Source organism: Lepidochelys kempii, chromosome 8, assembly GCF_965140265.1.
Source record: "Lepidochelys kempii isolate rLepKem1 chromosome 8, rLepKem1.hap2, whole genome shotgun sequence".
In the NCBI taxonomy this organism is placed as follows: Eukaryota; Metazoa; Chordata; order Testudines; family Cheloniidae; genus Lepidochelys; species Lepidochelys kempii.
The window spans coordinates 74,410,669-74,437,308 of NC_133263.1; the positions used below are offsets into that span (position 1 = coordinate 74,410,669).

At 39.4% G+C, this 26,640-nt stretch overlaps 1 protein-coding gene across 3 annotated transcripts in view; it reads right to left on the minus strand.

Moving 5' to 3' along the window:
- The window catches only part of FNBP1L (formin binding protein 1 like), a 95,689-nt gene extending 78,562 nt beyond the window's left edge, over positions 1–17,127 (minus strand). Inside the window, exon 1 of one of the 3 annotated variants that reach the window (XM_073357021.1) lies at positions 16,682–17,127. In XM_073357021.1, coding sequence (XP_073213122.1) covers positions 16,682–16,705 — 24 coding nt within the window. In that variant the 5' untranslated portion in view covers positions 16,706–17,127. The remainder of the gene's footprint in view (positions 1–16,681) is intronic. The other 2 variants (XM_073357022.1, XM_073357023.1) reach the window with 2 other exon arrangements.
- Positions 17,128–26,640: the final 9,513 nt, after the last annotated feature.

Sequence of the window (26,640 nt, forward strand, 5' to 3'; positions counted from 1 at the left end):
TACCAATGCATTAGAGTTAAAAGTCCATTGCTGTGTCCGGAATCAAGAGAATTAAAATGTCTCTTTTTGTGGAAATCTTTACATTGGTTGTGGGTAAGATCTGTACAATATGTATCAGAATGAATCTAAAATGTGTTTATTAAATATTTCACAGAATAGGCTAATATCTCTTACAATGAATGAAGGATCACTTAAATCAAACCACTCACAGACACAATGGCTAGTAACAGGAGAGCAATATTTAAAATAATTTAGTGAACATACTCTCTAAGCTGTTGTGATTTTTAGCTGTTACTATTAGAAATGGGCAAATTTTTTCCAATGAAAGTTTTTTCCCCACTGAAAATTGCAGATGTGATGTCACCAAAAAATTTCGCAAATTTGTGTCAGTTTAGCCAAATTGTTCCGGTCACAAGAACAATATTCTGAAAAAAAATTGAAAAGTTTCAATTTGAAATGACATTTCATTTTAAAATTCCCTTTAATTGTATTTTAAAATATCATTTAAAAATGTTTAAATTTGCTCCAAATCTAAAAGAAACATTTTGTCTTAGGTCAAACAACACATTTTGGTCCACCCAGAATAACATTTTTCAACTTTCAATTCACTGAAAATTTCAAAAAAATTTATTTTTCAGTTCAACCCAAAATGATTCCCCCCCCCCCCACAACCCCTCGATTTTTGGAAGAGCTAGTAAACCCAAAAAATCCATTATTTGCCCAGTTCTAGTTACTATCAGTACCTCTAGTTGTATTTTTAAGCTATCACATCTTATTACTTGGTTATGTTAAACATAATGGTACCTTTAACAAAAATTAAACTTGTATTAAATGTTTTGATTAGCTATGTCTCTATCAGTATCCACAAAATGAATGTAAATAAATCTCAAACCAAGAGACAGGCTGAGTAAACTGACAAACACATCCATTCCCATGATGAGATTATAGCTTTACTAACTTCAATAGAAACCAGGCTGCACAGATCACAACTCAGTGGGCCTGTCAACAGGTCCCAACAGACACCTTTGATTAGAAGCACATTAGAGTCCGAAATAACAACCAGACTCATTTTTACATAATAAAGACACTAGAAGAACTGTTTTTACAGTACAATAACAAGGCAGTTGGTAGAGTGTTTAAACAATACCAAGCAGATGCTCAAGTACAGTAGCAAACAGAATACTGAATACTAATGAAACAGTGCTGTGAGAACAACAAATATACTATAAAAACTAGCACTGAGGTGAAATCAAGTGTCTGAAATCTTGGCGGAAACACTGAATAGATAAAGCATTTTTAAAAGGAAGCATTCTTTTTACTTGAAATTTTCTGCAATTTTTTTTTCAGTATGACTCCAAGACAAAAGGATATTCGATATGACATTAAAGGATATGATAAGCTGCTGGTACTTATGCACTGTGCAAATGAATACAGTGGTATGAGCCCTACCTGTATCTGTAGTAGCCAACATTAGGAGGACATTATTGGGAACTTATTTCTCCCCCTACTCTGTTAATAAAAAACTTAAAAGCCTGAAAATAAACCCCAATCCACTGATTTAAATCCTGTATAAGGAGTCTCTAGGGAGAAGGTTTTCAATTTTTTCAGTGACAAAATGGTGTATTATAAAGCAAAAGAGAATATCCAGAAGACATTCCCCATCAGACTGGAATAATTATATAAGACTACTGAAACATCAGGCCTAAGACCACTTGACAGTATCCTTTTAAAATGTTATGTATTGTTTGCATCATATGCCATAGTAGATAAACCATTGTTCTTATAATCCCAAGAGAAGGCCATATGTGTCACAGAGTTAAGCTGTCTGTCCCCTAAAGAACAAAAGGGGGTTAAATACATACTAAACAAAGATTATTTTATACAGCAGCTGGCACCTCTGTAATTCAAATTTATCAAACTAACTCTCTAGTGCCCTCTACATTACTCCTAAATTCAACTTTAGGACTGGCAGTGTCAAAAGGGGGTCAATAATAGCAACACATCATTATAAATATTGCTATTTAATGATAGGTTTCAGAGTAGCAGCCGTGTTAGTCTGTATTCGCAAAAAGCTGTAGCTCACGAAAGCTTATGCTCAAATAAATTGGTTAGTCTCTAAGGTGTCACTAGTACTCCTTTTCTTATTGCTATTTAACAAATTCAAATTCAGCTAGTTAAAATCATATCAATCAGGTAAAAACTATAATCTCAGAATTAAATATAAAAAGTCAACTATGAATATTTGCAAATCATTTGTATTAAGCCAGTTATTCAAGTGTATTTTGTTTGTTCTCTTGATTGTACTCAAGCATATGCATAGTTCTGTTTATTCGTAAAGATTCCTAAAAAAATCCACTACAAGTCCCTAGCACATGGCAACTCAAAGAAACCCATCTATACACAGCAAGGAACTTCTTTGGCCACCCTCCCTGGCTACATAATCAAAAAAGCAAACAAGTCATCAGTATAAACAAGCAGTATGCCAGTTTTTTTGACCACTGACTCTTGGTACATGGAAAAAGAAACACCAAACTCAATTAACTAAACATGGCTAGAAACTACACAGGGCCTTCACGGTTTAGCTATGTGTATTTAGAGACTGCATAAGTAAGCCAAAGTGAAGAGAATGAAATAAGTGTCAAGTATTGGGATATAAAAGATCATTAACCATACAAAATTCAAGAGAGATCAAAGAGTAAGAAAAGAGGTAACAAAAAAAGGTGGGGGAGGAAATAGGGGGAGGGAGGGAGGACAATTCTAAAAACTAAAGGGTAGCACAAGAACAGAGAAATGCTGACAATTTCCAGCAAAGTGCAAATGAATGTGACAAGGAGAGTTCAAATGAATATTTTATATGTATGAAGAAGCTAAAATAAAATCTAGTGGCAAAAATGAGAAGGAACTCAGATGAATAAATTCAATGTGGTATTTCTTGGTGTCATGAGACAGACAAAATTCTGAGTCACTAAGTGGGAAACAATATGGTTAAAAGCAAGCTTAATACCCTCCCACCTTGCAGGGTCCTAGAGCCTGGCTTCCAGCCTGAGCCTGAATCTCTGTACCCCTCAGCCTAAACCCCATGAGCCTGAGTCAGCTAGCATGGGTCAGCCGCAGGTTTCTAACTGCAGTATAGACTAATAAAGATGGGGAAATAGCACTCCAGATAAAAGGGTTAGGTAAAATGGCCCTACAGTCAGACTTGGGGCAATCCAATATCCTGGGATCCTGATTTGGAGAGACAAGAGCTTCTATTTAGGCAGCAGATTTAAAACAAACAAAAGAAAGTATTTCTTCACACAACGCAGTCAACCTGTGGAACTCTTCACCAGGGGATGTTGTGAAGGCCAAGACTATAATAGGGTTCAAAAAAGAACTAGATAAATTTATGGAGGATAGGTCTATTAATGGCTATTAGCCAGGATGGGCAGGGATGGTGTCCCTAGCCTCTATTTGCCAGAAGCTGGGAATGGGCAACAGGGGATGGATCACTTGATTATCTGTTTCATTCATTCTCTCTGGGGCACTTGGCAGTGGTCACTGTCAAAAGACAGGATACTGGGCTAGATGGACCTTTGGTCTGACCCAGTATGGCCGTTCTTATGTTCATGTTTCTTGGTGTCATGAGACAGACAAAATTCTGAGTCACTAAGTGGGAAATGGTAGATGTGGGAAGTGGGTAGATGGGTGAAGAGCCTCTCACTCTTAAAAAAAAATAAAAACAATAAAGTTAGTGACATTTGCTGTTAATGTTTATTGACTCCTTCCCCTTCCTGTAGGGCCTAACCTTTGAAGATGATACACAGAGCACGTACTCTTAGGATTTTCCAGTCAAGATCAATGCCAATCAACCACGTAAGAGATGGGACTAGAATTTTAAAATATATATTATTGCTGCTCTATAGCTGAAAAACTGGATACACTAATGAACAAAATAATCAAAAACTGAGAACAAGGAAAAACAGTTTTACATTGGGTATGTGATGGACATATAATTAGTAAACAGTACATTTGTAAGCACCTAGAAGATAATAGGCTTATAAGGAACAACTAACATGGATTTGTTGAAAACAAATCATGCCAGATCAACTGAATTTACTTCTTTGTTGGGGTTACGGGCCTAATTTATCGGGGGAAGCAGTACACGTGATATATCTTGATTTTAGTAAGGCTTCTGACACAGTCTCACATACATTCTCATAAGCAAACTAGGGAAATGTGATCTAAATAAAATTACTATAAAATGGGTGGAAAACAAGTTGAAAGACTGTACTCAAAGAATATTTATCAGCGGTTCACTTTCAAACCAGGGGGAAGTATCTAGTGGGGTCCCACAGAGGCCTGTCCCAGGTTCCATACTAATCAATAGCTTTATTAATTGTATGGATAATGGATTGGACAGTATACTAAAAAATGTGTAGATGACACCAAGCTGGGAGGAGATGCTAGCACTTTGGAGGAATGGATAAGAATTCAAAACCACTTTAATGAATTGGCCTAAAAATCACCAAAAGAAAATTACATAAAGACAAATGCAAACTACATTCACTTATGAAAGAAAAATCAAATCCACAATTACAAAATGGGGAATAACAGGCTACACAGTAATACTGCTGAAAAGGATTTGGAGGTTATAGTGGATCACAAATTGAATGAGAGTCAACAATATGATGCAGTTGTGAATAAGGCTAATATCATTCTGGGCTGTATTAACAGGAGAGTGGTATGTAAAACACAGGAGGTAATTGCCCCACTCTACTCGGCACTGGTGAGGCCTCAACTGGAGTGCTGTGACCAGTTATGGGAACTGCATTTTAAGAAAAATGAGGACAAACTAGAGAGAGACTCCAAAGGAGAGCAACAGTATTTTTCCTTATTTTAGTGTTTCTTCTTTGTACTTTTAAATAAAATGATATTTCGCTTTAAAGCAATTATAATCTGGATTTGATCATTAATGGTGAAATCTGACAATCTAAGGTCCACATCACAGAAATGTCAGAGCACCTTGCAATCTTTAATGTATTTATCCTCACAACACCCTTATGGAGGCAAGGAAGTATAACATTCATATACAAATCATTTGAACTTATCAGTTTTTCAACATTCATAAACACAAGCAGTGACTTGTATTAATGTTCTGGACTAGCACAGTATCCAGCATCCAAGCTCAGAAATCTCCCTCAGACTTTAATACAAAACAATTACTTAAAATCACAAATTACCAGTAATTCCTGCAGATTAGTGTGAATCAGTACAGTAACTATGACCTACAGCAGTGGTGATCCACTGGTGGGCTGCCAGACCGTTTGTTTACATTTCCATGGCCGCCCACAGCTCCCAGTGGCCGCAGTTCGCTGTTCCCAGCCAATGAGAGCTGCGGGAAGCGGCAGCCAGGCCTGCACTGCTTCCCACAGCTCCCATTGGCCAGGAATGGCGAACCACGGACACTGGGAGCTGCAGACGGCCGTGCAAATGTAAACAAACGGTCTGGCAGCCCGTCAGCAGATTACCCTGACAGGTCGCAGGTTGCCAACCACTGATCTACAGGGAGTGGCAGCCAATATGCCAATTTAAAGCTCAGGATACAGTTGTGCATCTTACCACAGAAACACATCCCATGAAAATGTGTTTTATAATATTAAAGTAGCCAAGATTATCTACAAGTGTGCATCATTGTTATTATACCCACATAGCATCTGCACATTTCATTAACATGCTGTTTTATTCACTCTTCTAAAGGATCTGATCTTAAAAGGTCTTGTGCAAATACTTAACATTAAGCAAGTAAATAGTTCTTTTGACTTCAGTGGAGCTACTCATGTTAGTAAAGAAAAAGCATAAGCATTTGCAAGATCAAAGCCATAATAAAGACCAGACCTAAGCGAGACCCCTGAAGTACCCCACTAAACATGCCCCTCATAACTCAGCCTTGGTGTTTTATCACTCTTTGTTTATGGTCTTTCAGCCAGTTCTCAGGCCATGTTTGGTGCTAACCTGAATTCATGCTGAGGGTAAGATTTTGAGAGTCATAATATTTTACTAAAATTCAGCTACTATGCATCACACCCCCTTACAGCCACAATATTTCTGTCATTCTTTTTTAAAATAGTAGTGTTTAGCTTTAATCTTCCTTTCTCAACATTCCTACTATATTATCATCCACTCCTGATGATAGTTTCCTACTATATTATCATCCACTACCTTTGCTAATTTCTAGTCTTTTAGTATACCAAATTCAAGCTTCTTGTTTAGCTATCTAGGCATTCCTAAGCTACCAACCACTGACAGTCTAATATCGTTATATGACTAGGGGACAGAGGAAAATTTGTGAAGGACTCTGTCCTATGCTTGGATTGGCAGCAATTACTTATTAAAGTGCTGTACAAGACAAAAATTGTTTCTGATAAGTGGTTTCAGGTAGGAGCCAATCATGATACGTGAGTCATAGATATAGATATGTATACCTATGCATTATATAACAAAGTGTTTGCACAAGGATTCTTAGAATAGGTATTGTCTTAGAGATGATACTGTTATCATGACATAACATGAGTAAGGAGTTAAAGTCCCAAAATTTTCTAATATCTTTCCCTTTCTGTGTTTTGCCGTTTCTTTTTCAAGCAGGCTGCATCTATTCGTGGGGTTGCTTTTCTTTACTGGTGCAGTCTCTTTCCTATGTACAGTAGTAGCTACATCCCACTGATGTCTCTTGTTACAATCTAGAAATGTATTACAAACATGTAAGCTGCTGAGCATCCACAAGTCCTCTTAACTTTAGTAGGAGTTAAACTCTGAACCTCACAGGATCAAGCTCTATCTGTCGTCTGGGTATTTTGGTTGGACACAGACATTTTGTAAAAAAAAAACAAAAACCTGCTTTCACTGAATCCTAGTTTAAGAAAATTAAGAGGTGTTTCAGGACCCAAATTACTGAAATACAATATTGTAGAGCGGAGATTGTTAGGAATATATGATTTTTCCAAATGTGATGTGATGGCTCTAGAAAGCCATGCTTTATTCCTCTTGACCTCTCCCTCAAGATGCTGCACCAAGTTAACAATCTTTTTGGAGCCTCTCAGTAGTATTTTTGAAACAGTGAGCTCACTAGAAAGCAACGTAAGAATGGTCCTTTCTCCAGTGGACCGAGCTTTTGCTACACTATGATATCAGCCTAGTAGAGATGACCAGGAGGAAATGATGGAACTAAAAACGCATCCACATCTCCAAGGTCAAGAGTTCTCAAATTAGGGGTCGCGAGGTTATTATGTGGTGGGGTCGCGAGCTGTCAGCCTCCACCTGAAACCCCACGTTGCATCCAGCATTTATAATTGTGTTCAATATATATTTAAAATGTTTTTAATTTATAAGGTAGGAGGGTCGCACTCCGAGGCTTGCTATGTGAAAGGGGTCACCAGTACAAAAGTTTGAGAACCACTGCCCTCAGTCATGGAACAATTTTATTTGTGCTCTTCTTGTGGCCAAATGTGTTTGCACTTTCCAAACACCTACTTTATCATTATTTATATAGTGCTAGAAGTGTAACAGGCACAATAGACTAATGCTTTGTGTTCAAAAATTACTCACATGTAGTAACAGCAGCAGGTTACTGAACATGGATCAATGTCAAAGTCAAACCTTCCCCTATTATTGATTCCTTGTAGCTGTCCAATAAATAATCACATTAGGAATATTAAAGATAGTTTTATGTGATTACAAACAGAAAGAAACCTATGGACTAATTTAAAAAAAAAAACAACAGTTGCAAATGGATGAAATTACATCTACATATTACAGAAGGAATACTTTTTATACACAGGAAAACCATGTTAATAAATAAGCACTTACTGATTCTTACATAAAAAATAAGCTATAATTTAATATTATCATGAACAGAATCTCTCAGCTCCTAGTCTTATGTCTGCTGCACAGATATTCAAACCATTTCAAAGTGAAGACTACATCATAGCACAGAGATGGTCTCAGGGATCACCTCCTGTTCATACACAAACACACAGACCTCTCCTCCTATTCAAAATTACATACCATCACTGTGCCTGTTACAACCGCTTACATGGAAGAGTTATTAGGAAAGTAATTTTTTTTAGCTTCTTTCAATACAATCTGTAGAGCCCTGCAAATCCGCAGATATCCGCTTCATATCCACAAACCATATTTGCGAATAGTGGATCAGGTGCAGATACAACTGCGCAGGGCTCTACTCACTGGTGGAGCCTGGCCCATGGAGTCCAGCTCAGGCAGCCCAGGGGGCGCAGCGTGCTTGGGGCCGGCAGCCAGCACCCAGTGGCTGGGGCTGTCCGGCACCCACTAGCTACGCCGCTTCCAGTCCAGCAGCTCAGGCCCCTTGGGCAGTGCCAGCGTCCCCACCATGGCCTGGCCCAGCAGCTCTGGCAGCGATCTCAGTCCCAGGCTTGGCCCACTAGCTCCTGGGCAGCAGGGCCTGCCCCTGGCCATGGGGATTGGAGTGGGCAGAGCCCCGGCACCCCACTCCTCCACCCCACTGTGATGCAACACGCACTGCTGCTGCGTGCCATTGCTCACGAGCCCCCGGGAGCAGCACAGGCTGTGACACCCCAGCCCCCCAGCCCCTCCCCTCTGCGATACCCCTTCTCCTTGAGACCCTGCCCCTGCGCTGCCTCTTACCCCCAGTCTCCACCCTCGCGCTGCCTCTTCCCCACAAGACCCCGCTCCCCAATCTCTTCCCCCACCCCATCACTAGCCCTTGTGAGAGGGCTTGCTGCTGCAGGTGCAGATGCAGGTAAAAGACAGCTAGCAGATCGGGGGATGCGGATCCAAATTTTTGTATCCACACAGGGCTCTAACAGTCTAGTAGCTAGAAACAAAGAAAGGAGGCATCATCTGAAAAATCAACTCTACACAAGCTACCAGCTATTGCTCAATAAACCACAGTTGGGAAGTGATGCTTTCATGTCCATGCAGTAGATTTGAACTCCCCCATCATCAGGAAGAAGCTGTACCACCTAAAACTCAAATGCTCCTTTCCTAAGGACTTACAGAGTAGTTCGAGATCTTTTCACACACTTGTTTTTCCATCAGCTCGCAGCTTCATTCTCTCAGGTTTGCCACCATGACAGAGGGGTGACCAAGACAAACCTAAGCAGCGCTCCAACCCTTTTCACCCAGTTGCAACACCCAGAGCAGGGAGTCAAGCCGAGCCCCAAGGAAAAGGAGGTGCCACTGTAGAGTGAGTGCAGGGCAGGCTTGTTCTGCAACCTCCCACCCCCAGGAGGTTCCTGACCCGACCCCTCCCATGCAGATTAAATGAAAACACAAAATTCCTGAAAAATAAAATAAAAAAAACTATTAAAAATAAAAAATTTCATGGGGCTCTTAAAATTGCCTCATGAATTGCCCTATTCCTTTCCTATGGTGAATCCATGTTGCCACACTTAAAGGTTTCTCAGTACATATAGCTAACACTCCACACTATCGCAAAAAACACATAGTAATTTGTCATAAAATGCTTGAAAGGCATAGTCATTTATAGTAAATATGGAATTACAAAAAAATCAGTTGAGTGCCAGCCTGTCAAGTGAATTTGCACTATTCCTCCCTCTTAAACAAATACTTGGTAAGTACAAGTGTTAAATGAACAAACAATACATACCAAATGATAAATCAACTTTTCACTTTAATGAATTAAATTTGCTATACACTATTGCTTGATGAATACTGTAAATAAACGTCTTTTAAAACGGCAGTCTATGGAGTAACTAGTTAGTTAACATTTACAGCATACTGCTTGACTTATTTGTATAAATGATAAAAAAAGGATCCAAGTACGCAAAAGCTGGGAGAAGATAACATTTTACAATAATGAAAGACACCATTTAAAATAGCTTTCATTTTATTTCAATTAAGCAATAACTCTGATCATTGAGATTTAGGAAAAAAATAGAATTTGTTGCCCTTAAATTTAGTTTCCACTCTTTTAAAAAATGTTCAATTCCATATGAAACAAAAGCTCTGACCTGTAGTAATAACTAAAAAATAACACTTTGTACTTGTATAGTACCCTCCATTAGAGGGTCTCAAAAGCACTTTACAAACATTAACGAATTAAGCCTCAAACAATTATCTGAGGAAGGGAAATATTTCTCCCATTTTACAGATGGAGTTATGGAGGCAAAGAAGTTAATTTACTTGCATAAGGCAAACAGGAAGTCCACAGCAAGCCAGAAACAAGATTCAAGTTTCCTTACTCCCAGCCCAGTACCCTAACAACAAGACAATACTTCTCCCCCAGAGGAAGTAAAGAAAAAAAAAATCTCAATTGTGGATTGTAAACCACAGACAGAACAAGTAACTGCCTACAGAAGATAGGTTTCCAGTACATAATGACAAGGAGCAGCTATGATCAGTTTGGATACACTCACGTGACCCAAGTCATAGGGCAGAAGCAAAGTGAGCACGACAACAGGAGCAACAGCAGAGAAGAAAAAGAAAGCTATCCAAAATCTCTCATTTAATTGTTTCAACATTCTACTGCTCTATCTAGGACATATACAGGCAAACAAGAACACCTGAATATAAGCCATTAATGTATTCGCAGTCTGGTGCGTCACCTAAAAGGAATTATGATCTTGTTGTTACTCTCATCTTGGAATAAAACTGTAAGTACAAAGAACAGCCAACAGTTTACATTTATGGGAATTAACTGCAATAAGAGTCAGTGTTGAGGGTCAGCATTTTAATAAAAACCTTCTGTTTTCATTATTGTAAGATGTTATTTTCTCTCTCTTTCCTCTCCGCATACAGCTGGAAGCACTAACGTATATCAGAAGATTAATCCATAAACTTTCTGCCAAGACAGCACTGGGACTGGGATATGTAATCTCACTAGAGGCAACTGAGGCAAACTGATTGGAATTTCAGCCTTCACTGAACAATTTGTTTCCTAACACATGGAAAAAACTGAACATGTTTGGCCCTCTCACAATTTTTCCTACGAACAAAAATTGTACATCATCATAAACAATCTGTGTGCATGCATTATGAACAAAATATTCTGAAAAAGTTAGAAGTGTTCATATATGAACTTCCCTTCAGTATAGAATTACTGGGATAATCAATGAATGGCTTCACTGAATAGGCTAAGAAGCTGTTCTGCTAACATCACAGAGAAGGCATTCAACTACTACACAATATGTCCTAACCTAGTATCAGGATTAAACACACAAATGACTCTTTAGGGCAGGCCCTTTTTTCTAAGTTGCTACCTTAATTGAGTGTATCTGTATCTTTAGACTCCACAGTTAATACCATTTTTTGTTTTTCAAACATTTGTTAGATTGTTTATCCCTCCCCAGAGAATAACTGTATTGTGGGCTGCTAACAATCTCCAAACATAGCAATTAAAAGCTTGGTAACAGATTTGCCCATATCCTCACTTTTTCCCTCCCACATTCATGATGGCGTAATTTTCACTTTCAAAGAATCATGTCCCAGGCATCATTTTGACAGGACTGCTCTTTGAAGAAATCCTCTGCATCACTGAGATAGGAGGCCTTGTAATCTCAGACAACCTCCTGCTATTCTCACTCAGAAAATCAAACTGGAAGTAGTAGCATTTAGACTCCCTTGAGATAGCCAGCTCTCAGAATTGTGAATAAGGACTCTGGCAAGGAAGGTAGAGACATTTTTCCCCATGTTAAGCATTCCATGGCACTCCAGGATTTGTAACATCCTATGTATGGCTGCATGGACTTCCTTGAAAATCAGCCAGATTTCCAAATCCATATACAAATGAATTCACGAGGCTTCATAAATAAAATCAGGAACAGATGTAATTCTAACAGACATCAAGTGACTACCAGTGTTTCAAATTGGGGTGGGGAAAGGAATCTAACAAGATTCTGAAAGGGATACAGAAAAATATGCACACATTTAGTCAATTGATAGCAGAAAATCCCTTAGTTAAACATCTCTGGCAGTATTTTTGCCAACTCAGAACATAAACTGATGAAAAAATCTTGGGGCCAATGACTCATTCTTTCTGGAAACAGTAGCAGAAAGGGTCAGATGCTTGTGAACGAGACAACTGCTGGAAAGATACAAACAAATATTATTTCTAACTAAAATAAAATGCTGTTGGAGTAATAATTGGACCTGTGGGATCTTCAGAATGAAATTTTCTTCTGATGTTTTCATCACTGGGCCAGCAGAGGGTATGGCTATGTCTACACTGGCACTTTCGTCGTTAAAACTTTTGTCACTCAGGAATGTGAAAAACACACCCCTAAACGACAAATGTTTTAACGACGAAAAGTGCCAGTGTGGACAGATCAATCCACACTGAAAGATTAACATTATACCCAAGATCATACTCATTAAAGCACTGAGATATTAAACATCTTACCCAAGATCACAAAGGGAGTCTATGGCAGATGCAGAAAAAGAACTCAGATATCTGGACTAACAATTCTTCCAGACTATACTTTAGCCACAAGACCATCCTCATCACATTCCACTGCACAGCTCAAAGCAACCTGTATGTCCAACTCAAAGCATCACTAAGGGGCTACTATTTAGCGCTCCTTGGACAGAGAGAGGATGCAAATGGAGGCATCGGAGAACATACTGAAAAATATCTACAGGAAATCTGAAATTAGATAAAATAGTGTTTTTCACACTATATGTGTGAACTTACTACAAATCAATTCACAGCACAATCAAGATTTAAAACTAAAGGAACATTTCCTCAGGCCAGAGGATTTGTTTTAGTTTACAGAACACCTTTCAAAGATTTCTAAATTATTGTTTTAAAATAATCATCAGGGCGGGCAATTCTGACAATTATGAGGGACTAGATATATACACATATATACATTAACTTTACATGCTTAACTATGAAATCAGTGTGTAAAGTTAAGCATGTGCTTAAGTCTTTCCAGACATGAAGCCTAAATGTGTAACTGTCTCACAGCTACTGAACTGAGCATGAGGTCACTAGATACACAGTACACAAATTTAAAATTTAGTTAAATCCCTGAAAAATATATCTGCTTAAATAAAATAGCAGCATTTTTCATCCTATAATAAAATATAGAAGCAATACTTTGTCACTACATGTTATCTTTCATCAGAGGATCTAAGATTTACAAACATTAATTATCCTATATGAAGTAGATATTAGTCACATTTTACAGATAGGGAAACTGAAGGACAGAGTAATTCACACAAAGACATAAATAGTGACAGCTGGATAAGTTGGGAACAGAACCCAAGACCTCCCTACTCCCTGTAGTCTGGTCTAACCATCAGACAGTGCATGCTCACCAAGATAGAATGATAAATAATATTTTAAACTCTGTTAAGACAGGTGAATTTAGAATATGCTGCAGGGGTGACCGTAGAAACAAATACACGAGTGAGAATAAGGCTATTAAGGGAACAACACTCTTAAAAATGGATCAGAAAGTTGTAACAAGATATGTGAGTTGGGAAATAAAGGGGATGGAGCAATTTTTTATGCAGTGTGAAGAAAAACTGTAGACGAAAGTAGTTCTACAGATATGTCAGCTTAAACTAACAAACCTTTTAACTATTTTTAGTTCACATTTTAAAAAATATACACATATATGTAAGCACTAACACACAACAGGGAGCATTCTGTTCAGCCAATACACACATTTTGGGTGTGCTGAGGTACAAAGTCCAGCAGCGTATTTCAGCCCACCCAAGACGTGCATATATTATCCGACACACAAACTTTTCATTTTATTTTTTGCACAGGTGTGAATTCAATTTAGTTATTTGTGCTGTTAATACAAATTCTATATATAAACTGCTATTGTTAATAAAATTACAAGAACTTTCACTTATATTTTTTGCTTTAGTTTGTGAAGGCAGTGTAGCAGCACTGTTAGCAGGCAATGAACCAATATTATTATTATTTATTATTTTATTATCATTGCGCTTAAGAGCCCTAGTCTTAGACCAGCGTGTCCCATTGAGTTAGGTGCTGCACAAGTACAGAACAGAAAGATAATCCATGCGCCAAACAGTTTTCAATCTAAGTACTGATACCTCTCAAACCGGTGTCTTACCTGGAATACAATTCACACGTTACACTATCACATAAACATCCCAACAAATCCCTTGTATTCCATTTAGCATAACAGACCAACTATCACACTGGGGGATAAAATGAAGCAATACTGACTAAACTTCTTCAAACTATAAAGCTCTAACATTTATTTTTCCAGTAAAGTGTTTTTATCAGAAAAATTGTCTCTTCATGCCACACTCTCTTCTTAAACAAATAGATCAGTCTGCACTGCTTTGAATTGTTATCAAGCAGAACCAGTTATCAGCATGGACGCATGTCCTCTGGAATGGTTGTTGAAGACGAAGGGACAGATGACTCTTTAGCACATCTAGCATGTAATTATCTTGCGACGCCAGCTATAACAGTGCCATGCAAATGCCTGTTCTCACTTTCAGGTGACATTGTAAACAAGAAACAGGCAGCATTATCTCCCATAAATGTAAAACTTGTTTGTTTGAGTGACTGACTGAATAAAAAGTAGGACTGAGTGGACTTGCAGGCTCTGAAGTTTTACATTGTTTTATTTTTGAATGCAGGTGGTGTTTTTTGGTTTTTTTTACATATACATTTGTAAGTTCAACTTTCATGATAAAGAGATTGCATTGCAGTACTTGTACGAGGTGAATTGAAAAATAGTATTTCTTCTGTTTTTTACAGAACAAATATTTGTAATAAAAAATAAACATAAAGTGAGTACTGTACACTTTGTATTCTGTGTTGTAATTGAAATCAATATATTTGAAAACATCCAAAAATATTTAAATAAATGGTATTCTATTATTAACAATGCGATTAATTGCACAATTAATTTTTTTAATCGCTTGACAGCCCTAGTATATAGTAATCATCATCATAATACCTAGCTCTACATATGGCAGAAGGCATTTAAAATTGGAGAACTGAGCCCTTCTGGGCAGTAGGATTTTTTCCCTAAAATTTCCCACCATTGCAACCACCACTGTGCCATTTGTGGTACCAATGGTGGGCACAGTAGTGTAGAAAATGTACCATATCATGTTGATTCACCCTGAACTGGTTTAGACATCATGGTACTTAAAAACACTGGTGGTTACCTGGAGCCCTGTCCACACTAGCACTTCCTCTACAACTACCATTAGCAGAATCAAACTGCTTGTAGTAATGGTGGAAATTTTTAAGACAAAGATGTAGTGTGGACACATAAGAGATGCTACTGCCTGGTTTGCAGCCATGCATTCTTTGTACAAAAAGTACTATAGGAAAGTAACAGCCCTATACTCTGTATTATGCTGTAATACTTTAGGCCATTATTATAGAATTTGCAAAGAGTCCTGTGGCACCTAATAGACGAACAGATGTATTGGAGCATAAGGTTTCGTGGGTGAATACCCACTTCGTCAGATGCATTACAGAATTGTACATAGTGAGATGACACACCTCAAAATTATTTGCTTGTGGGACTCTTCTTTTTTCAAAAACAGTGAACTGTTCTGACAATTATGTGCCATCAATAGGCCTGTATAGAAATAGTCCCTCTCTCTTCAATCCCCCATTTAAGTAACTAAGGTTCTGATCCTGCAAATACAGGAGAGTAGCTTTACGGATGTGAGTTGTCTCCAAATTCTATGGGACTGCTCAGGTGCCTAAATACACGCAGGATCAGACTTTACTTACATTACTCACTAATCTCTCTTCTTCACCACAGCACCTCCTGCTATCTACTGCTAGCCCATCCCCAGCAGCTCAGCATTCTCTGAATCCCCTGACACAGGATACCAGGCACAACTGACTCACACTAAAAGGGACTGAACAAACTGTAAAGTCCTTTTCATCCCTGTCCTTGCTCACCAAAAAAATTTGTTTGTTGATATACTGTTGTGGTTCACAAAAGACTACTCTAAAGGCACTTACAGCCATCCCCAATGCCACTTTCCCCCAGCTGCCACTCATTACCATTGCTTAGCCACTGTAGTGATGGGCACTAGAAATTCGGATGCAGCACTCTCCTAGAGCCCCATAAATCGCCACCAAGCACCTACCCACTGCCCAGCACTATCCTATTCCCAGCCCAATATCCAGCCCCCAACTGTCATGCTATCTCCAATCCCCCTCACTGCCCATCCCCAACCTCCCCTTCCCATCCCAGTCCCCCTCACTGCCCACCCCCAACCTCCCCTTCCCATCCCAGTCCCCCTCACTGCCCACCCCCAACCTCCCCTTCCCATCCCAGTCCCCCTCACTGCCCACCCCCAACCTCCCCTTCCCATCCCAGTCCCCCTCACTGCCCATCCCCAACCTCCCCTTCCCATCCCAATCCTCCTCCCCAGACTTCCTCAGTGCCCAGCCAAGCCCTCTTCCTCCATTCCCCTCCCCATGGCCCATCCCCATGGCTCCCCACTGCCCTCTCGGCCCACCCGCCCCCTCCCCAGTGCTCCCCGCTGCCCATCCCCAAGCGCCTCGGCCCGGTTGCCAGGGGGCGGGAGGGCCACGGGCCTGTCCCTCCTCTCGGCAGCCTAACAAAAGCCCGCCAGCCCCCGGCCCCGCTCCCCCGGGAGTCCCTCGGCAGACTAGGAGCGGGTGAATCCCAGACACAATGAGGCGCCAGCAGCGACTCACCCACAGCTCCGCGCCCCAGCTCATGGCGGCTCCGCGGGCAGCGCAGGCTGACGAGAAGCGGGTCCGGGGTGGCTGCACAGGGCCGGGGTCTCCTGGGCGACCGGGGCAGGACGAGAGGTAGCTGCGGCGAGTCAGGCTGCGGCGGCTCCACGGGCTGGGGACAAGGGGAGGGGGAGCCGCGGAGGAGGCTGGGAGAGGGGCGGGCTCGGCTACGGGGGAGGGGAGAGGCCGCCGCTCCCCAGGGAGGCCCAGGGACAAGGTCGGGGCTGCGCTACCTCCTCCCGTAATAGGGCCCCTAGAGGAGCCCTAGCGCAGCTCTCTGGGTCTCACTGTGGGGAGGGGGGTCTCAGACGGGGATCGAGGGCTCCTTCCTGGGGACGCGGGGTCTCCCTTTGCGGGGTGGGGGTCTGGCGGTGGAAAGGGGGCTTCCTCGGGGGCCCGCGCTGGGGAGGGAACGCCCCCCTCGGGAGAGTCTCGCGGGCGGGGCTTTTTACGAATGGGGGGTCACTCTTGGGGGTCTCGCTTTAGGGGCGTCTTTTATGGCAGGGGGAGCAGGTCGGGGTAGAAGGGCTATTTCCCAGCATGGGGGTGCGGGGGAGGGGGCAGACGACTCGCTCTCCCGGGGCTGCGCGCCACTGTTCCAAGGCTTTCTCTGGCAGCGGACAGCTGCCTGCCCTTGCCGGCTCAGGAAACCTCCTGCTGTAGAAGCCCGGAAGAAAGAGCCCCTCCCTTTTTCTCCTGTGCTGATCCCGACCCAGCCTGTTCCCAGAGAATCCAGGCAGGGGGAATCGATTACAACCATTGGTTTCTATTTCTTAAACATGGGGAAGAGAGCAAACTAAATGTGGAATAGCCAAGGCAACATGCAAATAAAGGAAATTAAGTGGGATCCATACGGAAACTCACTGCTGCTGAGCATTGATCTGAGACTGAGAAATTATTTCTGACTCAGTAAGTAAAAATAATACCTGAGCACATGCCTTATGTAATATTTCTTCTTATGAACAAGGAAGGATGTCATTACAGGAACTCATTAAAATCGTGCTATATAGCACCTGACCAAGATGTTCCCCTTAAAGCTTTGTACCTCGGTATAGGCCACACAATTCCACAGAGAATGACTCAGGCAGGAAAACACTCAGCTTCTAAATCAATATTGCCAGTGCAGTTGTATCTGAAAGCATTATTCATCCAACCAGAACTACAGGGAACAATACTAAAGCTTTGATTAGATACACTATTGTGATGCTAAGAGAGATCTGAAAGGAGGAGGAATCTGGTTTTTGACTCCCTTATTTTTATAATTATGCATTAATAGATCCTGAAAAGTCCTTCTTTTAAAGTTTTTTTCTGCTTGTTTTTCACCTTAGAAATGTGAGGTCTTGTTTTACCAATTTTTGTTGGTTGACAAGAATGACTCAGATGCTTCCTTAGCTCTTAATTAAAGGGATATGTTGAAAGGGAACTTTTTTTTATTATAAACAACGAGTTGATCACCATATTTGGGGTCGGGAAGGAATTTTCCTCCAGGGCAGATTGGAAGAGGCCCTGGGGGTTTTTCGCCTTCCTCTGCAGCACAGGGTACGGGTCACTTGCTGGAGGATTCTCTGCACCTCGAAGTCTTTCAACCATGATTTGAGGACTTCAATAGCTCAGACATAGGTGAGAGGTTTATTGCAGGAGTGGGTGGGTGGGTGAGATGCAGTGGCCTGCATTGTGCAGGTCAGACTAGATGATCATAATGGTCTTAATATCTATGAGTCTTGTGGCACCTTAAAGACTAACAAATTTATTAGATGCCACAAGACTCCTCATTGTTTTTGCTGAAACAGACTAACACGGCTACCCCTCTGAAATTTTTATTATGATGGTTTAAAACTTTGTTTTCTGTTAACATCTATTTAACTTAAACATTTGAGAGGAAATGTTTTAAGTTAAAAAGGCGTTAACAAAAAACAAAGTTTTAAACAATCAAAAATAAATTCCCCTTCAATGAGGTTTCACTTCCTTGGTATATATTTCTACTCTGGCTAACCTGCTAGCTTTCTAGTCATCCGTAGTGTTTCAGGATAGACAAAATCTGAATTTTTAAGGTTAAAAAAGCAGTTAAGGAGGGGTGCGCAGAAACACTTTTCAGGCCTTTGTTATATGTTATGAAGCAAAGAGGGAAAAACTTTTTTTCCATTTGCAAGTCACCTTTTAGGTAATGTGCCTAGTTGTCTTGTTTAAATAGGTTTCATCTTATAAACGGACAAAGTTAAGCTTTAATAAGCCTCTGAATTCCATCAACTTTCTTTTTTCAGTAAAGCAAGGAATTATCAAAATAATAAACAGGTGATCTTGTATGAAACATATGTCTCTGCACAGCTGCTATGATAAAGATCATGGGCCAAATTCATTCCTAGAGTAACTGTTTAAATCAGTGACTTTACAGCAGGAAATGGATTCAGCCCCCTGTATGTGTGCAGATTTATGCGAGTGTTGTGCCAGATGTTATGTTCCCTGAAAGCAGGACTGGGGCAATAAAATATATTAGTTTAGATGGAATATATGGGTCCAAAGGGTCAAAGATGTTAACATGACTCTCTCACAGTCCAACATTAAAACAGTTTTAAACAAGGTTCAGAGTTTAGTATACAGAGACCTCAGTCTGCTTAGTACCATGGCAAACACCCCATTAAAAATCCTTTTAATCTTCTATTAGATACAGAAAAGAAGGAAAAACAGCATTTGAAATGTAAAGTATTAAAGTAAGGCTTTCATTTTAGCAATATCCCTTGCTCCCCTTCCCGTTAGTTGAAGAGAGCTTTTTATAAGGACAAAAACCCTTGTTTGACAGTTTCTCAGATGGTATCAAAGATGATAACTGACCTTCTGGGTAAAAAATAAGTTCGTAGATATGATCTGGAGCTGTTGTTGACGCTGTTAAAGTTGTATCCCATTTCATCCCATGTGGTGTTTGTCACCTCTACCTACTCCAGATGAATCCCAGTGGTACCTCTCTGTTGCCTGGTCAGGTCAGGACATCTTTCAGGATCAGGATGACGAAGGCTGAGGATCGCAGGAGACCATGGGGTGTCAGTCATGATGTTGAAACTCACTCTAGTAACCTCCATCCATTTTTCTGTATTTCCCCCTCCAATGTCTCTTTCTTTAAGGACCTAAAAAGGAAGCAATGGATGGAATAACCCATCCCCTCATTATTTTGTCCACCAATTAGGCCTAATATCCAACACTCCAGTTTTGGTTAGTTAGTTTCCAGACCCACATTTTCTTGTTTACCAGGCATGATCTTAATGCAGTCCTTGAGTTATATCAGTAGGTCTTTTTGTTTGGACTATTTCAGTCCAATTTTCCCATCAACATTTATTATTAGAGGTTATTATGACATCTTATGAACATTCACAGACTTTTTACAGTTGAGCTCACAATTAGGGTAAATGCAAACAGATCCCTATATTTTAGTCTATAGACTAAATTTCACACACACACAAACTTGTGTAGAACTCAGACTGCTGCCTGTGCTTGGACAGTTAATATTTCATCATTTTAAAGTCCTAAATGCCAAAAACAATTTTATGCAATATGTACTAATAAGTGCATGACAATACTGCTGTGAATAGAGTAGAAAATGCTCACCAAAACTGCATACACGTTTGATGTCCTCAAACACTAATAACTCATTCTTAAAAAATTAAATAATTCAAGATAAATTTGCTTTCACATCTAGGAACATAAATTATCTTTATTAAACTGTATTGATTTACCTTTTTGTTTAGATACAAGGACATGAGAAATATCAACCTTAAAATTGTTATAGTTTTGCACTTATTAAAAAAAATCCTTCAGAAGACAGATAAGTTAATCTATTTCTATGTAAACGCTGGAAATTTTGGTTCAGATCCTGAGTAGGTCAAAATTAGAATAACGTGTTCACTTGTATACATTTTTTACCACATAACTCCTCTTTCAAATTAAGGTCAATATTGTAACTTGTCCCCATTGTAAGAAATCTTACAGTCAAAGGTAAAAAGGAATGGATAAGCTATTACTTCAGGAGCAAGATTATCAAAACTGATTAGTGACTCTGGGTGCCTTAATTTTGTGTGCTCAGCTTGAGACAACTTGAGGCCCACAATTTTGAAAAATATGAGCTCTGTGATTTTATATATATGAAAGTTACATCCAGGGGAGGTTTCATCTGAATACTTGCAATAATGTTGGTTGGTTGGTTAAGAGTTGCACATATTTTAAAGTGCTGAACTTTTTTTTTTTTAATGGAACTCCTGCATAAGAACTAATTAAATATTCCCATTTCAACCTGATATATTTTACAAAAATTCCCCAAAATGTCAGGGGCTTTTCTATTCATATTAATATAACCAGACTTACTGTTATACTGGTGATCTAGTAGTGCTTGGAGCTTTCAATGACAGAATGTATCATAGCTGCAGTCATCAGACACTGAGCTCCTCAGTAGGAAACATTGCTTTCAAGTTGATATTTTCCATTCTGTAGAACCATTTGGATCTCACAGTACTACCATCATGCATTTATTAGTTAGTACAGATCGCATACAGTTGTTTTTGGCATGTAGGACTTTAAAATTATGAAATAGGGGGTAAAATTGTATACATAGGTGAGATCCTCATCCTTGCTCTGGTTCCCTTCATATCAGGTAGATGGGCCAGAGTGGCATAAAGCCCCAATGCTGGCTGTTGGAGGATTCCCCTAGTGCAGGCAGGCATCACTCCTGCAATCCAGGTACATAAGACAGCCATAAGGCTGTTTTTCAAGGACCCCCTCACAAGCCTTGGTATAGGGGATATACTAAGGATTGATGGGGAAGGAGCCACAGCATTCAGTGTTACAGAGATTCCAGGCAATGCTGCAACCCATAGTGTATAATTTAAACAGCCCCTCTGGCCTGTATAACTTAATGACAGAGACTGTTCCACACCCCAAAGCAGCCCAGGATCAGGAGGGTACAAAGGTGTCTTATAGCCATCCGAGCCCCTCTCCCTTGGACTGCAAGTTCTGTTCTGTGCCTCTTGGAGGTGCAATCAGTTCTGCAACTAAATTGTATAAACAATTATGGGGAGATTGGATAATCATTAAATAGTCTATGAAGAATTGGAGGAAAGGTGGAGCTCTTACACACACAAGTAGCTTTTGTCTCTCAGTTTTGGAATTCTTGTATTACATTATTACAGCATTACAACAAAGCAAAACAAATCTTTTAACAATTTTAACAATGCACGCATTATAGGATTAAAAGCTTTATATAAATACCCCAAATAATATAAAGGGCCTACATTTATACAGCTCTTTCCATATTGTGGGATTCTGCAACACTTTTACATCTTTGTGTGTTTGTACACACATGAATGAATGACCAAGAGAGGTTCATGCTGCAAAATTCAAATCCAAAACCTGCATCCTTCAAACACTTAAGTCATGCTTAAATCTAAGCATGTGCTTATTTGTTTTCAGGATTGGGTCCCAAATGTCTATTAGTTTTTGAACATTCCAAATCTTGTAGTATATATTCCAGATATAGAGATTAGATTTATATCCATCTCTAAGATGTTTAGATGCCCAAGTACATTTCACTCTTCCCTGAACCACTGACATTCAGCCACCTCTTCAGTAGAAAACAGCAGCTGTTTCAGCAGCACACAGCATCACTACAAAAACAGTTTGACTGTATCCAACTGAAATTACAAGGAAGTTTTAGATAGGCAGAAAGTAATTACCCAAACTGAAATTTGAAAAGGACAAACCACCCAAGACCACAAGTGATCAAGACTCTAATTTTAACTCTAATTAAAAAACAAAAAACAAATCCAGCACTACCACCCAATATCAGGCAGAGGCAATAACTCAATACTGACTTAGAGGGAAGTATGAGATCATGAATCAGCCCCTCTTCCAGCATGATCCTATATTTTCCTTGGAGGACTCCTATCCATATACTGAGCCAGGCTCAAATCTGCTTAGCTTAAAAAAAATCAGCACCTGAGGACATAGCTGTAAAAGGAGGGAAACAATCCAGTACATCTGTGCTGAATATTGTTAGAAATATGTCTGCCATTAATAAATCATTTAATTTCTGGAATTCCTGCTGACGGAGGCAATTGATCTCCAGTTTTCTATACTAATTGGCTCTTTCCCAAGGAGTTATTAAATCACATTGTAACGTATTGCAGCAATATATCTCTCTAAATATATTTTAAGACAAGAGTCTTTTTTTTAAAACCAACCAGATTTTTTAAAAAATTCTCTGCTTAGTCTGGCTGACATAGGGGAAGTAAATTATAAATGTATATAAGTAATTTGTATACCTGGCAAAGGCTCCAGGAGACACGCCTCAAATCATATCATTTGCCTTTAATAGAAGCTGGTGACAGTTTGCATTTACCTTTGGTTATTTGTTACTATATGGAAATAGATAATTTTTCTCCCATGGTTGACAAATTAATATAGGTTTTAAAGAAACTTCTGATTTCATTTTTTAGACTGAATTCCACTTATTAAAATAATTATCATGTCTCACTGATTCTGTCCACTTCAGCAGTTGCTGCTCAGTTTACAGCAGTACCTAAGGAAATTAAATTGACAGAACAGCGACTTGTGTGATTAATTTGGACTAGCAGAGAAACCCCTTTGGCACTCTCTAAAGAGACACTTTCTAAAGACAGAAGACGCTTGCCTTTTCATAGTCTCAAATTTTGCATTTGGGGCTGCCAAAAATGGATGATTAAATCCTGGCTTGATTTGCCCAATTAATTACAACAGAAAAGCAAGATTGCTGTTTATGCCCTTCTAGAACTGGAATTTGTATCTTTCTATAATCAGAGATCATTTTCTTCTTCCATTATATCCCGTCTCTCTTGCTGGATTCCGTTATGGATCCAGTGGATCAAACATATACTCTCCAGGTACTGCCTTCTCTGTATGAGATGTCATTTACCCCCATTTGTGGCAACCTTTAGTTTCTCTACTGTGTGAAATTGGGATTTTCACTCCTTGCAGACAACTAGGAAATTTCATCCCATTCATGGATATTTAAAACATTGGGTTTTTCTTCTTTATGGTGTATAGAGACAGCATAAAAGGGTTTTTTCCTTGCTTTATTTTTAAATTACCCTTTTAAATGATAATTTGTGGGTGCTTCCTGTTGACAAAGTATAACAGTCTCCTGAGCTAAATTAACATGACGGCTGGTGGCTGGGTGTTTATAAACCCTGGGTGTAGTTATTACTGAGTTAGCAGGGAATTCCCTCAAGCTGTTATTTTCCTGAAATGTGCTTTTCAACTCTTCACACCTGCATTCTCTGCATGAATACTATAAATCCCTCTGCTTTGACTGGCATAGCCTTTCCCACAACCACCATGGCCTGGCCACCTCCACTCTGAAATCCTCCTCTCCGTGCTACTCCCCTTAACTCCAGAGAGCAGACGTACACCTCTTGAGAAATATGCCCTGAAGAGTAATTCCTTTAAAAATAAAAAATGTATTTAATATTTGGAGTTGGGTGACAGCAGGCGGCCAGAAGTTTTAATGATACTGTTTGCTGTGAGCATATGGATGAAGAGCACCAATGCCAATCAGCCAATCAGAGCAGTGCAGTGATTATCCAAATCCCTCTGCTTTCACTGGCTAATAGCTTTCAATCAGAATATAGGGATTTGCATACTGTTTGGATATAGAGAAATGTCTATACTGTAATGATGCAAATTCCAACTGCTGAGTCAAAGCATAGGGGAATGTATAACTGAAGCATGTGCAGCAATGAATCAGTAAGTGTACAGCATCCCTGTGTTCTGACAGGCTAAAAAAATTCCCTTTCAGTTTAATCTGACATTTACTACAATAAATTTAGTAACACAACACAAACATCTACACTATCAAAGGACATATATTTATATGAAAGTATTTTGGCCCATTCACTAGAGGTCCAACTGAAATATGATAAAATACAAGACAGTACAATGGAAAGGTATCCAGTAATACTTCCCTTCTAAAAAGTAAAACCCTTCCAGTTATTGTTCTCTAGCAGAATTACAAGTCCAGAAGCAGATTTATTTAAATGTTATGAAAATAAACTATGCTGTAGATTATCTATACATTTAAATTAACAAATTCAGTTAACTAATAGATTGAAACTGTTAATGCTGTAAGAAATGTACAGAGCTTTGTAATTGTTTTAACAATGAGCTCTACAGAACTCCTGATGGCGATTATACTACTATATAATTGCACACAATTGATGTTTAAAAACCCTCTGATCAATGTTTTAATTACTCAAGTGACAAGTATCCTAGCTCAGTGGTTAATCTATACCGTGGAACTTTTAAAATAAATTTGTATTTAATTAACATGCTAACTAAACTTCAAAGAGTAACAGGCGGTTCAAGCAGTGATTTTTGCATAATGCATTTCTGAAGTCAGGAGGCAATTAATTATTGTATTGGACTTGACAGCCACCTACTGGCAAATAATGGAACATAAAGGCCTATTGTATTAACACCAAAACAAACAATGACAAGAGAAAAATAATTTCTTGGTATTATTTAAGAACAATGGGCCTGACTGTGATCTCATTACTCTAGAGTAAATCAGGTGTAATGTGTAAAAATGGTGGGACCTGAGAAAGGCCCAATCCCTTTTGGTCACTGGGATTGAGCCTCCAAACCCCTACACCGTTGCAGATCCTGTGACTTCTCTTCTTTCCCACAATACCCAAAGGAACTCAATACATAGCCAGAAGTTTTCCTCTCCAGACCCCATTCTAGCATCAAAGAAAGCAGAAACTGACAGTTGGAAAAGTGTCCTTGATGGAAACTTTCTTTGAGGTATTTTGTAGGAAATCCACGTACTCTGCATTACAGCTGAGACACAACTAATTTCTCTGTCTTTTGCTGTTATCCCATCAACAGGATAATAGGACTCAGTAAATAAACCAATAATAGAAACTGAAATAGTGTATAGTAAAGACATACTGTGTACACGGAACTTGTGTATCTCAGTGATCAAAACAATGATCTCATCTAAAGGGATATGCATGTAGCCCTGTCTCTTTGTTAAATCTTGATAAGTAAGCTACTTTGTTATTAGAAATTTTTAAATAATTCCATATATATAATAGCATAAAAACACACAAAATTTGAAGAAAGGATTACAATGGGTTTTTTTTAGGGCTTTTAATTAATACAAAGTAACTCCTGACAAACTCATTATCTAGAGTGGCAGATTAAAATTAAATGAGGGCCAGATAAACCCAACTTTTTGATCTCTCAAACAAATACTGTCCCCTCCCTTCTTCCCTTGTAATTATTCTTCCTCTTGGCTCTTTGCTTCTCAGTAGGGTACTTTCTCTTTCACACATTTCCTCAGGAAGACTGTTCCCCACATTTTGTAGTTGCTCTGAAAGAATTTCATTTTCTCACTGACTCACGGTTACCTTGGGATTGCTCATTTGCCTTGGCCCAGACCCCCAAAACCTAAGGATTTTGGAAAATGAGGCTCACAAAAGCTTATGTTCAAATAAATTGGTTAGTCTCTAAGGTGCCACAAGTACTCCTTTTCTTTTTGCAGATACAGACTAACACAGCTGCTACTCTGAAACAGAGGTTAAGGGTCTGATTCTGCTGCTTAGTTTTTCCCATGTTGCATAGTACCATAAAACTATTTCTATAGAAAGGTACTTCTTTACAAGAGAAACTGTGACAGAATCAGGCCCCAAGTGACTTACCAAATGTCAAATAAAGACTCAGTGCAGAACATGAAGTAGAACTTAAGTCTCATGACTCCCAAGTCCACTGTGCCTTATCCAATGAACCACGTTACAACAAAACCAAAACCTCAAATGTGAACATTCTCTAGCTTTGGGATGCTGGAACTCCGGATCCATAGTGGAATTTTGTGGTTTGCAGTCATCTCTAGTGAGTATAAT